Raw genomic sequence first — 15040 nt, 5'->3', positions numbered from 1 at the left:
AATTTGACAACATTGACCCTTGCATAACTTTGTGTTTCAGATTTTCTCCTCCTCCCCACCCCCTCTCCTAGATGGTAAGCAATCCAATATATGTTAAATCTAATATGTATAAACATATTTATACAATTCTCTTGCTGCACAAAAGAAATCAGATCAAAAAAAGAAAGTAAATGAGTAGGAAAACAAAATTGATTGTTAAAATTTTAATGTCAGCATTTATACTTTGGAAAGCAGAAAAGATTAAAAATTGGGCTTTGATTTATTGTTTGGCTGACTGTCTAGATTTAATAAAGTAATGGAAAAAAATGTTGATACTACAGATTAACTTAAAAGTATGCTGAACATACATTTTCCCCCTAGAAAGCTGGTTGCTAAACATTTACTAGTGGACCCTTGCTTGCAAACTATGCTCCTCTTAATGCAGCCTAAGACCATATTTTTTTTTTCTTTTTGCCTGCCACATTATTCTGTTCATTCATGAAAACTGCAGGTCTCTAAATGCCATAGACATTTTTCAGATATATTGACCCCTTCTTGCAAATTTGTGAAATTGATTTTTAGAAGCCAAATATAAGCCTTTATTTAAATCTATTAGATTTCATCTTAATTGATTCAGACCAACGTTCCATTTTAATAAGCAAGGTTTTCCACTGTATTAGTTTTTCTTCCCAGTTTTGTGTCATTTGTAAATTCAGTTTTAAAAAACACCTATGCCTTTGGGGCAGGTAGATAGAAAAGGATGGAATGTTGGACTTGGAAGAAAATTCTGAATTTAAATCTGACCTCAGATACAAGGTGTGTGACTCTGGGCATGTCATTTTACTTTTGATTTTCTCAATTTCCTCAACTGTAAAATGGGGACAATAACGGCAGCTCTCTCCCAAGTTATTGTAAGGATTAAATTAAAGGCTCATACAGTTCCAGGCACAGACTAAGGGTTATATAAATGCTTATTTCTTCTCATTACCCATGTTATTAATTCCAGTGGGTATGAGTCAAGTACAGATCCTGGGATATTTCATTAAAGATATTTTCTCCAAATTCATTAAGTCATTAATATTTCTCTTTGGATTTGGATATTCTACTCAATCAAAATTCATTTAAATGAATTACCGTCTAGCCAGGAATATCCTAGTAAATGTTTAATAACCAGATCTCTAAAAAAGCAAATGTATTAGTGACACTTTAAAATTTAATCTGTTTTATTAACATGTTTGTCACTGCTTCCTTTAATCTAAACAAGCAAAACAATAAATCAAACTGAGTGAAATGAGCAGGACTAGGAGATCATTATATACTTCAACAATACTATATGATGTTGTTGGTGGAGTTGTGAACAAATCCAACCATTCTGGAGAGCAATCTGGAATTATGCCCAAAAAGTTATCAAACTGTGCATACCCTTTGACCCAGCAGTGCTACTACTGGGCTTATACCCCAAGGAGATACTAAAGAAGGGAAAGGGACCTGTATGTGCCAAAATGTTTGTGGCCGCCCTGTTTGTAGTGGCTAGAAACTGGAAAATGAATGGATGCCCATCAACTGGAGAATGGTTGGGTAAATTGTGGTATATGAATGTTATGGAATATTATTGTTCCGTAAGAAATGACCAGCAGGATGAATACAGAGAGGCTTGGAGAGACTTACATGAACTGATGCTAAGTGAAATGAGCAGAACCAGGAGAGCATTATATACTTCAACGATACTGTATGAAGATGTTTTCTGATGGAAATGGATTTCTTTGACAAAGAGAAGATCTAACTTAGTTTCAATTGATCAAGGATGGACAGAAGCAGCTACACCCAAAGAAAGAACACTGGGAAATGAATGTAAATTGTTTGCATTTTTGTTTTTCCTTCCGGGTTATTTTTACCTTCTGAATCCAATTCTCCTTGTGCAACAAGAAAACTATTTGGTTCTGCACATATATATTGTATCTAGGATATACTGCAACATATTCAACATATATAGGACTGCTTGCCATCTAGGGGAGGGGGTGGAGGAAGGGAGGGGAAAAATCGGAACAGAAGTGAGTGCAAGGGATAATGTAAAAAAATTACCCTGGCATGGGTTCTGTCAATAAAAAGTTATTATAATAAATAAAAAAACAATACTATATTGTTCATCAATTTTGATGGACGTGGCTCTCTTCAACAATGAGATAAACCAAATCAGTTCCATTTGTTCAATAATGAATAGAACCAGCTACACCCAAAGAAAGAATTCTGGGAAATGAGTGTGAACCACTACATAGCATTTCCAATCCCTCTGTTTTTGTCTTCCTGCATTTTTTATTTCCTTCACAGGTTAATTGTACATTATTTCAAATCCAATTCTTCTTGTGCAACAAAATAACTGTATGGATATGTATACATATATTGTATTTAACATATACTTTAACATATTTAACATGTATTGGTCTACCTGCCATCTGGGGGAGGAGATGGGGGGAAGGAGGGGAAAAATTGGAACAAAAGGTTTTGCAAGGGTCAATGCTGAAAAATTATTCATGGATTTATCTTGTAAATAAAAAGTTATAATAAAAAAATCAATCTCTGATCTGTAACATTTGTTGCTTCCTGAGATATAAATGCCAAACCTGAAAATTTAACAATCAGCCTTTGTGAGCCTTTACTAGATGGTTCTATCACACTACTAGCTCTAACCCACATCACTCCATCATTTTCATAATAATAGCCCAAGAAAATTAGCTAAATGTGACAATATAGATAAATATATATACATCATTGTCCTGATCAATTTGTCTAGTAATTTTATCCAAAAGAAGAAAAGAAAGAAAGAAGAAAGTAAGGAAGAAAATGGAAGAGAAAGGAAGGAAGGAGAAGGAAAGGAAAGAAGGAAAGAAGAAAAAGAAAAGGGAGAAAGGAAGAAAAAAGAAAGGAAGAAAAGACAAAAATTTGGTTCTTTGGAATCACTGACTTCTCTTAGATATTCATTAATTATGCCTTTAATAATATGTTCAATAATTTTGCCAGGAATCAAAGTCAAGCTCATTATTTTATGGCTTAAAGTCTCAATTTCCTTTCCCTGTTTGATGAATATTTGGCCTCTTCCGATCCTATAGTCCATCTCCCATTAATCATGATCTTTCACAGATTGTTTTATATTTTTAATCTGTAGTAAGTTTATTTATTTTTAAACATATATTGCTCTATGAATCCTATTGGGAGAGAAAAATCAGAGCAAAAAGGAAAAACCATGGGAGAGATAACAGAAAAAAGAAGTGAACATAGCATGTGTTGATTTACATTCAGTCTCCTTAGTCCTTTTTCTGGATGTACATGGCATTTTCTGTCCAAAGTCTATTGGGATTCCTTTGGATCACTGGACTGCTGTGTTCATAGTTATCATGGTACATTCTTGCTGTCACTATGTACAATGTATTCCTGGTTCTGCTTGTTTCTCTCAGCATCAGTTCATGTAAATCTTTCCAGGTTTTTCTATAATCAGGTTGTTCATCACTTTTTATAGAACAATAATATTCCACTGCCTTCATATACCAATGCTTATTCAGCCATTCCCTAATTGATGGGCATCCATTCATTTTCCATTTCTTTGCCACCACAAAAAGAGCTGCTACAAACATTTTTTGCACATGTGAGTTCTTTCTCCTCTTTTATGATTTCATTGGGATATAGACCCAGTAATGGCACTGCTGAGTTAAAGTTTCACAGACTGTTGAAATGGCTCAATAAGCCTATCTGTCAGTTTCCCAGTTCCACAGGATACAATTCATCGCGGCTAGGTGACTTGAATTCCCTCCTTTGTCTGATGCCCCTGAACCTGAGTAGTTTCCTGTTTCTTCTCTCATTTCAGTTCTCAGATGATAGAGACTTTCCTCTCTCTGGCACCCAAGTTATCTTCTTCTTGGGCTTAACACACTTTTTCCATGATTGGTTATTGGCAAAATTTTCTGGCTGGATCCTTGTTGGCAAAATTATCTTTTCTTTTTTTTTTTTTCTTTTTTTTTTTTTTTTTACCAACTACCCCAGATAGTGTTGGGACTTCTCTTAGCTCCCCTCTCATGGCTGAGGTGGTTGACAACTATATTTTAGGGCCAGAAGATAGTGGAAAACCTTCCTTCCTCCAATTACTTACTTATTTTAAAGTTATTTATTTAAATCACTCAGATCTCAAGGTGGGAGAGAACTCAGAGGTCATTTAGTCTAATTCCTTTGTTTACAGATAAGGAAACTGAGGCCAAATGACTGGGTTAAATGGTCATACAAGGTCATAGACATATGTCAGACACAAGATGATAATCCAAATCGCCTGACTCCAGCCTTAATTTCTTTCTCAGAGTCTTTCTCGATTCCCAGTCTATGAGGAACTCTGGGAACTGGTAGATGGGGAGCTGACCTTGGTATCAGGACACTTGGGTTCAAATCCTACTTACCTACACATACTATATGACTCTGGGCAAATCATTCACTTGTTCAAGGTCTCAGCCAGTTTTCTAAGACTATAAATTACAGACTAGTTGCTCATCTGTACTATTTATTGGAAAGTGTTTCCTCACTTGGAAATCCTTACACTAATAAAATCATAGACCTTGACCAAAAAGTAATGAACCCTGTCTGAGTCATGCAGGCAGGAGCCTGGATCCCACAAATGGCATACACATAACTGCTACAAAACCCCAATGGGACATACAGTATTATCAACATATTCTTGCCTCCCATCCCACACAGTGGCTCATAACTGAGCAAGGTCAACTGACCACAAGATAGTTTTTAGAACACAGATAAGGAAATGTTACATTTTGATAATGGTTAACCAACTTAAAAATTCATCATCCTCAGAGGATGAAAATCTTCATAGAATCACATAGAGTTTAGATATATTTGTAGACAATAGGTTTATTATTAATTTTTAATAAAAATTAGAGATGCCTGGTGGTACCTCCTGAAGTCATTAAGATTCAAATTTGAATTTTGCTTCAGAAATAACCCCAAGAACCCATGAGCTTTTTTCCTTTCTAGGCTCCCCTCCAGTTCTAAATCTCTACTCCTTTTGTGGGTTATACTACATGGAACTACCAACATGCCTTGCTTACCACAAAATACCCAATGCCATTGGTGACCAAAAAAATGGGGTTCTATGAATAATGGTTCTAAACCAATAGAAACTTAAGTTTGAGTCAACTGTGAATGAGGGTTTCATAGAAGTCTAGAGATGAAAAGGGTTTTATGTAAGGCAAAGGAAGTCAATCTTTCTTTGGAGGGGAATGAGTAGAAACTTATAGCATCAACCAGATGGAAGACATAATGGTCATAAGTCCAAACCTCCTATGTTTAGGGCAGCTGAGATAAAGGAAGAACTGGGATAGGATGAGTATAACAGAAAGAGAGCCATGCTTAAGTTATGACACAAGGGATAGATGCCATAATTTCAGTGTTGGGAAAGAAAGGTAGAGAAAGAAAAATTACCTGCAGGGGCAATCATTTTCCTCCACTAAGGACAATGAAAAGACCTAGCAGAGAATGCTGGACCAAGATTCAGGAAGGTGTAAAGGGCTAGAACTCTGAAAAGGTGTACTTAAGACTCAGTATAGTTGATGAGATAATAATTCTCTAGCTATTAATGTATTCACTCTAGTTAAGTACACATACTAAGATGTGATGTAATGGCTCCCCTGACAAGTTGGCACATGCTCAAATGTGCTTGGGCGTGCTCTGTGTGAGGGAGTGACTCATACTGGAGTACTTTTTTTTTTCATACTGGAGTACTTAAAGGGAATCTAGGACTCAGAGCTCTCTCTGTCTCTGTCTTCTCTTTGTGTCTGTGTCTATGTCTGTGTCTGTGTCTGTGACACTCTGTCTCTGTCTCTCTCTGTCTCTGTCTCTCTCTCTCTCTCTGTCTCTCTCTCTCTCTTTCCCCTCTTCCCCTCACTCTCGCAGCAGCAGCTCTTAGCCACAGAGAACACATCAAGCTCCAGATTCCATCTTGAACCAGCCACGTGGTGGCTCTCCTGCCTCCTTCACTTCTCCACCCTAAAGACCCAAGGACTTTGCCTGATCCCAAGGTTCTCTAGAGAGCTAGTCCGGATATTACAGGAAATCCAACCTTGGATACTTACTAACTGCAATCACTTAATTTTCTCAGCCTTAGTTTCTCTATCCATTAAATGAAGACGATGGACCCAAGGGTCTTTTTTGCTCTACATCTCTGATCCTATATTGGGAAGGGACAGAGATCTCAATGGGATCTTGTTCTGTCTCATTTGTTTGTGGGTTATAGGAGCAAATCAGGTCATAACCTAGCCTTTCTAGGTCACCATGTGAGTCAGTCTGTCATGAGAATTTTGTCCTAAACTCTACTGGCTATTTCAGTTCAGTTAGAGAGATTAGGATGAGTTTTTTCCCCACAAGAATTTGATGGGCAGTATTGAGACAGAAAGGCAAGCTGGGACAGAAGCAGCATGCACCAAGCAACCAATAAATTCTTTAAGCAGGTCATCCACAAGACAATTTTATGACCACAGGAATTTGTTTTCCTTTAAGTTGGTGGTAGTGAGGGCCACTAAGCTTTACATAAGGATTCCTGTGGAGTCCATACTGATTTGGAAAATTACATATGAACATTATCCATGTTCAATTATATTTTATTTTAAATATTTCCCAATTACATTTTAATCTGGTTCTTATTCCCTCTTGCTGAATGATGCTCTGTGTATATAATTCCTCTGCTTTTAAGTCATGAATTGACCACAAAGGGCTATATAGATCATTTGATGGGGAAGCATGACTTTAGGTTAAATATTGCATCCCAAAATTCTAGGGAGGTAAATATTTTCCTGTTGGGGTTGCTGATAAAAGGTCATCCCCTTTCTTGCTCAGGCCAAACTTGTTTGATTGAGAATGTCTCATGGCAGTTAAGAACCCAGAAACAATTTTAGAATTGTATAGTATCTGAAGCATGGGAGGTGATAATCCTACTTTCCCCACTATAGTAAGATCATTTCTGGCATATTGGGTTCTCTTCTGAATGCCACTTTTTTAGGAGGGACATTGACAAACTGGAATACGCCCAGAGAAAAGTATCCCAAATGCTTAGGTCATGGCATATGGGGGATTACTTAAAGGAAATGCGAAGTGTTCAGCCTGGAGAAGAGAAGACCCCAGGAGTATATCACCATGTTCACTTGGTCATAGGGGGTAGGATGGGAAATTATAGGAGCAAGTTGGATAAAGGCAGATTTAATCATAAAGTAGAGAAATTGTCTAAAACCCTAGAGCTTCCAGAAGTTTTTTCATCCTGAAGATCACTTCAGCTCTGGAACTTACACCTTGGAAGTACCTTCTGCCCCTGAGGCCCCTTCCTCTGATTTAGAAAACTCTTCCCAGAACCTCCATTTAAGGACAGCACCAAAGCCAATCATCTCTTCATTTCCATCAGGTTGCACTCCTCTGAACTTCTCCATCATGTCTTGAGTTGGCTATGTTTTCTCTCCACTCTCTTTTCAACTTCCCTTGTTATCTCCCGCCCCCCCCCCCCATTAGAATGCTAACTCCTTGAGAGCAAAGATTCTTTTTTCACTTATATTTATATTCCCACTGCCGGTATATAGTAAAAGCTTAATAAATGCTTATTGATTGACTGACTGAGCTTTCTTAAAATGCAACGGACTACTTTGGGAGATAATATTGAGGGAGATTCTACCTTCCAAATTACAACTTTAAGTATAGAAAAATAAGTATAATATTACAAGCTAATATGTATCATTCATACAAATACACATTTATAATACATATAAATTCATATGTAAGAAAATACACATTTGACATCAGATAATTTGGAGTTATAGATACTAACAGCTGGGGGGGATCAGGAAGGTTCTCATAGAATAGATGATGCTTGAGCTAACAAGGGATGGTAGGGAGGGAATATCTATCCTAACCTTTGAGACTTATATCAAGGACAATTAGTCTCCCATAACAATGCAACAGAATTCTGAATTAAATGGAAAACAGACCTCAAGCAAGCACAGTAGAAATTCTGTTCTTTCTTTGTTCTTTTCATCAATAGCATAATATGCGTTATCCCCAACTATGATATGCCAGAAAGTATTACAAGTTAATACCGCAGGGGTTGGCCAAGCTCGCATTGCCGGAACAGGAATCTTTCTATTAGAATGCCACATCATGACATACGAAATAATGAAGAATCTCAATGGAACAGAATATATATTAGCATCTGTACTCCAAGGTATTCTTGCAACCTGAGCAGCTTAAATCTCTTGGCTCATGTTTGTCTGGAAAATATTTAATGAGAAAGTAAAAAGACCAGTAACCTCCACAAAAGAATACATTTATCTATAAAATGTTTTCTCCCTCTGTCTTTTTTGGGAGAAGGGGATAAGAGTAGCAAGGGAGGAAGGAAGGCCCATGATTTCTTCTGTGCAGATAGGGAGCTCTCCATGGTAACTCTTCCATACCTTCTAGTCTTAGAACCTTCTCTGACAGTCACACTATCAAAAGAATATTTTACAGAATTAGAAAAATAAAATTCATTTGAAGGAACAATAGTACTAGACTTCCTAAGAAATAATTGAGAAAGTCAGGAATGAAGAAGGAATAGCACTTCCAGATCTGAAATCATAGCATAAATCAGCAATCATCAATACCACTTGGCACTGGTTACAAAATACACAAGTAGATCAGTAGTTAAGTGGTTATTGTCCTTCATTCTTGAAGAGAATCAAAATGATATCACTATGTTAGAGTCAAATTATAGTGTTGTCCAACTGTGGCTAATCAGACCAATATGAGCTCAGAATGTTCTACTACAAATCAGACATAAATAGTCCACACAAACATTTGGAGTAGAGATGTCTCTAAATTTGCACATCTCACATTCGTTTTGAGCTACTTCAATTCTGCTTCACTCATAGAGCACAGAACCTTCTTTGATGTGGCACACCATGCTGGGCAGTCCTTTGCCAGCATCTCCCATGTCATGCAATTAATCCCAAAATTCTTCAGAGAAAACTAGACAAAGAAGAATTAGGGGGGAAACCCTGAACTCAATAACCCAGCATTTGATAAATTCTCAAAGCATAATTTTTTTTTTCCAGGAAAGAACTGCCGATTTGATAAGAACTGCTGAGAAACTGGAAAGCAATCTGGCAGAAATTAGGCTTAGATCAACTCTTACTACCATATCCCTGAATAAATTCAAACTAGAAAAGCCACTTGAATATTAAAGATCACAACATAAAAATAGAAGAAAAACATATTATATTCTTCTTACAATTGAGCAGACGGTGAATTCCTCAACAAACAAAGTAGAGGCGATTATAGAAGATAAAATACTATTATGTGAAACTGAAAAGCCTTTGCACAAATAAAAATTATGGATAAAGAATAAAAAAGGGAAGCAGTCAAGGGAGGGAAGGAGGGGGATATTTGTATCAGATATCTGATAAAGAGTTTAATAGCCGAAATATCTCAATGATAGCAGTCCATAAGATTCAATTTCCCAATTTCTCTAAATGTTCAAATGTGAAAGGAAGAGCTAATCAATGCAGCAAAGTTCATTGCTGTCTTATTTAAAAAATTGCCACAGCCACTCTGACCCTCACAACCACCCATCCTGATCAGTCACAATCATCAACATCAAGACCCTCCTCTAACAAAAAGCTTATGTTTTGAAGGCTTAGATGATGGTTAGCATTTTTTTAAACAATAAAGTATTTTTAATTAAGGTATGAACATTTCGAAGACATTTTACTATTGTACATTCAATAGACTATAGTGTAAACATAATTTTTATATGCACAGGTGAATTGAAAAAATCATATGGCTTGCTTTATTGAAGTCGTCTGGAACAGAATCCTTAATATCACCGAGATTTCCCTAGATTATACTATATATGTATATGTTATCTGTCCTGATAGAATATCAACACCTTGAGCTCAGGGACTCATTTTTTTTTTATATTCCCAGCACTCAGTACAGTGCCTAGAACATAGAAAGTGCTTCATACAGGTTTTCTGAGGGATAGCTTCATCATTTTCACAAAGGTTTATAAAGATGAAAAGGCAAAGTTTGACTCTCATTGCTAAAATGAAAAATGTTAGTCAATTCCTAGATACTTAAAATGTTGAAAGGAGAATGTAATGACCTGGATTTCCAGTCAGATTTAGTTGAATTAAACCCCAAAGGTAAGTCCCCAAAAGATGCCAGGCACAAGTCAGAGTGGCAGTGACCTATTGGCCACTGATCAGGAAATCTAATCCCCAGGGATCTCTGCCTTAAAAGTTATACTATAACTGACAGTTTGAATTATTTGTGAAATGCCAACCAGAGGCCCCTGGGAAACAAAGGCTAGTTTTGTTTGACTTCCCCACCCCCTCCTCTGCCCTTCAATATAGCTGTTGAGACCAAAAGAAAGAATGGGTCATGCTAGAGTGACACTCACAAAAAGACATATATCATGATTCCTGTGCACTTTCAAACAAACTTTATTTAAAAACAAAACATGGCTCATGAATGGTTTTTATTCACAACAATGTTACTTTCTAATGACTGTCCTACAGACTGGATCTCACCATATAATGATGAATGTTTTTGCCCAAATAAGACGTAAGCTTCTTGCCAACCACCCTTGATTTAATAAAATTACCCCTACACACACACACACACACACACACTCTCTCTCTTTCTATAATCCTTGGTCCAGTTATCTGCAGATAAGATGCAGTCCTTCCTGATTCAGAATGACATTAGTATAAGGCTGAATTTATATACATTGACTATTTCAATAAGTGTTTATTGATTTATTTTATTATTTTCAAAACATATGTATGGATAATTTTCAACATTCACCCTTGCAAAACCTTGTGTTCCAAATTTTTTCCCTCTCTTCCCACCACCCCCTTCCCTAGATGGCAAGTAATCCAATATTGTTAAATATGTGTGATTCTTCTATCCATATTTCCACAATTATGATGCTGCATAAGAAATATATCAAAAAAGAAAAAAAGGAAAAAGAAATCAAAAATCAAGCAAACAACAGCAAAAAATGTGAAAATACTATGTTGTGGTCCACACTCAGTATAAATGTTTATTTAAGCAAAATAAACAAACACCTATGTGTGACAATGTATGTCTCCATATCAATGATCCATCACTTCTCTGCAGAGAAGAGGAAGTATGTGTCACCATTAGTCCTTTGGAGTCCTCATGATTGGTCATTTCACTGAGCAGAGGCCATCTATTTTTTCATATCTTATCATCACTGGGACTACATGCTAAGATAAAAAGGGGGCAACAAAGAATATCTATCTAAGATCCCAACTCCCTCTTCAAAGATTTATTACCTAACTAGATATAGAAATGTAACCATCATTTTCTAAAACCACACAGTGATTACTAATGTGGCATGTAAGGCAAAATGATGAACAGGAATCCATATTAGGGATTGGGAGGCTTTTTATAAATAACTACCTGTTACCAAAAACTGAATGAGGGTATGCTTTTTTGCCATATTAAGATGAAGGTTTCTAAGCAATCACCCTTGATCTAACTAGTGACCCATCCTTTTCCCCATAATTCCTGAACTGTCCTCAATTGTGATTATAAAATATGTTGCCAATTTCTTATTTAAGGTGCTATTAGTGTAAAGGTATTATTAGTATGCAAAAGAAAATTGTAAGCTCCTTGAGAACAGGGAATGTTTGTTGAAACTGTCTTTGTTTTCCTTTAACACAAAGGAGCCTTTAACAGTGTGGTAGGAAGTTAATAAATGCTCAGATTGTTAGAAGGGAATTCCTAATTTTAAAACAATTTACCAATGATTTCATACTTATTTAAATACATATTTCCTGTATTAGGTTCAGGAATATTTTCTGGCAAAGATTTGCCAAACATCTGACATTTTTTGTAAGTAGGATATCTTTTGCAGAATAAAGACAATCTTGATCAAAGATATTTTTCAGATTGGGAAATGGCATCCAGAATACCACACAGGTGCTAGTGTAGGGGCTAAGATAGTTAAAAATGGAGCTGTGGAGATAGTTAAAGTTGGAGATGGGTTCAAATCTCATTTCTCATACTGATTAAGCAATGATGGGCAAGTTTAACCTCTCTGAACCTGTTTTCTTATCTGTAACTTGAAGAAGTACAGAATTAGGACATTTGATGCCCTCTAAGATCCATTACGGTTCTAGATGTGAACTCCTGTAGGTCACTTTAGCTCTAAAGGCCTTAGTTTTTTATCTACAATTTGAAGGAGTTGCATTGCATTATCTCCTAGATCCTTTCCAACTTAATATCTAAAATCTTGTGTTTGGGTAGTTGTCAGTGAGGATTTTTGTTTTAATTGTATGTTTTAAAATCCAAGTCTTACTGGATTGGCAGACTGAAGTCATTGTCTAAGATGTCATAATCCAGCACCCAGTTGCTAAGTTGCTAAAAGTTATGATTTTGTCCCAGTATAGTCACAAGTGGAGAGGTTGGCTGATGGGAACTTAGCCACTAAAAGTGTGGGAATATGGCTGAACAACTGACTGAAGAGCAGATTACAGAATACAAAGAAGCCTTTGCTCTATTTGACAAGGATGACGATGGTAGTATAAAAACAAAGGAATTGGGAACTATAATGAGGTCGCTTGGGCAAAACCCCACAGAAGCTGACTTAAAGGATATGATTAACGAAGTTGATCCTGATGGTAATGGTACAATTGACTTTTCGGGGTTTCTGATTGTGATGGCAACAAAAATGAAAAGCACAGACAGTGATGAAGAAATTCGAGATGCATTCCGCGTGTTTGACAAGGCTGGTGATGGCTTTATTAGTACAGCAAAACTTCGCCACGTGATGACAAGCCTTGGAGAGAAGTTAACAGATGAAGAGGTGGACGAAATGATCAGGGAAGCCGATATGAATGGTGATGGCCAAGTAAACTACGAAGCATTTGCTCAAATGCTGACAGCAAAGTGAAGACATTGCATCAAATATCTGGTGCAATTTTATTTGTCTTTTCTTTGTAACTTCTCTGTAAAACATTTCCCCATGCCTCCCCACTTCATGGGTAGGAATTAGAATTCTCATTCTCCATATTTTTCTTTCCTTATCTCGCTATCATCGTTTAGAAACTTTATTTTAGAAAACTGATCAAGTAACGTGCATGTTACTGTGGATTTATATAAGCTTTTTGCAACCTATAAACTTAGATAGAGTAAATGCTATATAATGACATTCTTGTGTTTACCTTCTCCTTTAGTAAATGCATGACGAGTTAATGGTGTCATTGCTACTGACCTATGTAAATGGGAAGAATAAATGGGGATTTAGAGACTGTGAATATAGAATTATAGACGTGTATGGTCCCCAGCACCAAGTTCCTAAGATCCTAAGATTCCTCCGGGGAAGATAATAGAGTAAGTTATCAGCCCCATTCAAGTTGAGTTTGTGGTGAAATAGGAGGCGACTAGATGGTAGCATAATGGATAGAGTGCCAGATTTGGAGTTAGGAAGATCAGAATAATTCTATCTTATAGTTCTTTAGCTGTGTAACCCTGGGCAAATAACAATCTCCCCATCCTCAGTTTCCTTCCCTATAAAATACAGTAATAACACCTATCCTTCACAAGGTCTTGCAAGGAAGAAATAATATATGTAAAGCCCTTTGCAAAACTTAATGTAGTGTATAAATGGTAGCTATTATTATTATTTTGATAGTCTCAACACAAAGCTTCTTAAAAATTTTTCCACTAAGGACCCCTTTTTGCCCAAGAAAATTTTCTGTGGTCCCATGCATATATGTATATAAGATAGGCATGTAAATCAAACATTAATGATTCTGATAATAAATCATAATTTTGTGACCCCCCTATTCAGTTAAGAGACCCCATGTTTAAGACCCAGTTTAAGAAATTTTGGCCTAGAGTGGAGGCTTGGTAGGAAGTTTCCATATCAAAGTATTCAAACAGAAATGAGATCAATTAGCAAACATTTATGAAAGATATATATATATATATATATATATATATATATATATATATATATATAAAGTATCCATGGATATACAAAGGTAACAATGAAGCAGTCCCTGCTTTCAGTGAATTTATAGTCTAGAGGAGGAGACTGCATAAGCCTGCAAATATATGCATAATATATGCCAAATGAATACAAAGCAGCTTGTGGGAGCACTAGGAGTTGAGGGGAATAAGATTTTTGGTCCAGGAATTGAGTCTAGAAGGAAGCCAGGGATCTTGAGTGTGTGTGTGTGTGTGTGTAGCAAGAAATAAACCCATATGACTCAATTTCAAAGTTCAAGATGGGGAGTGAAGTCCAAAAAGACTGGAAAGATAGGAAGGGGTCAGGTGGTATAGAGCTTTTAGGGTCAAACAAAGGAGTTTATATTTATTCCTTGGGGCAATAGAGAGCCATTGAGGTTTGTTGGGGAGCAGAGAGGAACGAGAAGGTGATGGTGGATGTTTGAATAGAAAGAGGAGGGTGTCTATGAGAGAGATCTCTATGACTGAATAGGATGTGAGAGGAAGTGGTTAAGAGTCCATAAGGTGGTCCCCCAGGTGACTCGAAGGATCGTGTCCTCTGCAGTGAAGCAGTCACGGCCATATGACACAAGGAGGCCCCCGACTTCCCCCCTTTTTTCTCTGTGCTGGCTTACTGGCCCCAAGTTACACTCAAAAGATCCGTGAGGGTTTAGGGAGGAGGGGAGAGCTGGGGGCTGACACATCGCCTCCATTCATGCTTAAGGTCTTAGTGGGTACCCTGATGCTGGGAAAACAGATGTTTATTCTCCCAAGTCTGTGCTGGTATACTTCCCATTTACACAGCTCAGCAACAATGACATCATTAATTCTTCATTGTGAAACATTTATTGAATGAGAAGGTAAAATGAACACAAGACTGTAACAACACATCATTTACTCAAAAGGCAGCAAGAGCAGAAATAATCTAACAGACGTAGGTCCTGCCTGCAGCTGGTGGTCAGGGGGATGAGGCATGGAAGCACGGGGGGCAGGCCGCAACTCTGGACTGCAGGAC

At 37.0% G+C, this 15040-nt stretch overlaps 1 protein-coding gene across 1 annotated transcript; it reads left to right on the top strand.

Moving 5' to 3' along the window:
- The first annotated feature begins 12449 nt into the window (after positions 1-12449).
- LOC116423459 (calmodulin-like) lies at positions 12450-13086 on the top strand. Its single transcript, XM_031967745.1, has one exon. The coding sequence runs from the start codon at positions 12518-12520 to the stop codon at positions 12965-12967; it is 450 nt and encodes a 149-aa protein (XP_031823605.1). The 5' UTR covers positions 12450-12517; the 3' UTR covers positions 12968-13086.
- The last annotated feature ends 1954 nt before the right edge of the window (positions 13087-15040 follow it).

The sequence above is a fragment of the Sarcophilus harrisii genome, chromosome 4, assembly GCF_902635505.1.
Source record: "Sarcophilus harrisii chromosome 4, mSarHar1.11, whole genome shotgun sequence".
Lineage (NCBI taxonomy): Eukaryota > Metazoa > Chordata > Mammalia > Dasyuromorphia > Dasyuridae > Sarcophilus > Sarcophilus harrisii.
This window is presented reverse-complemented; position numbering and strand designations above follow the sequence as displayed.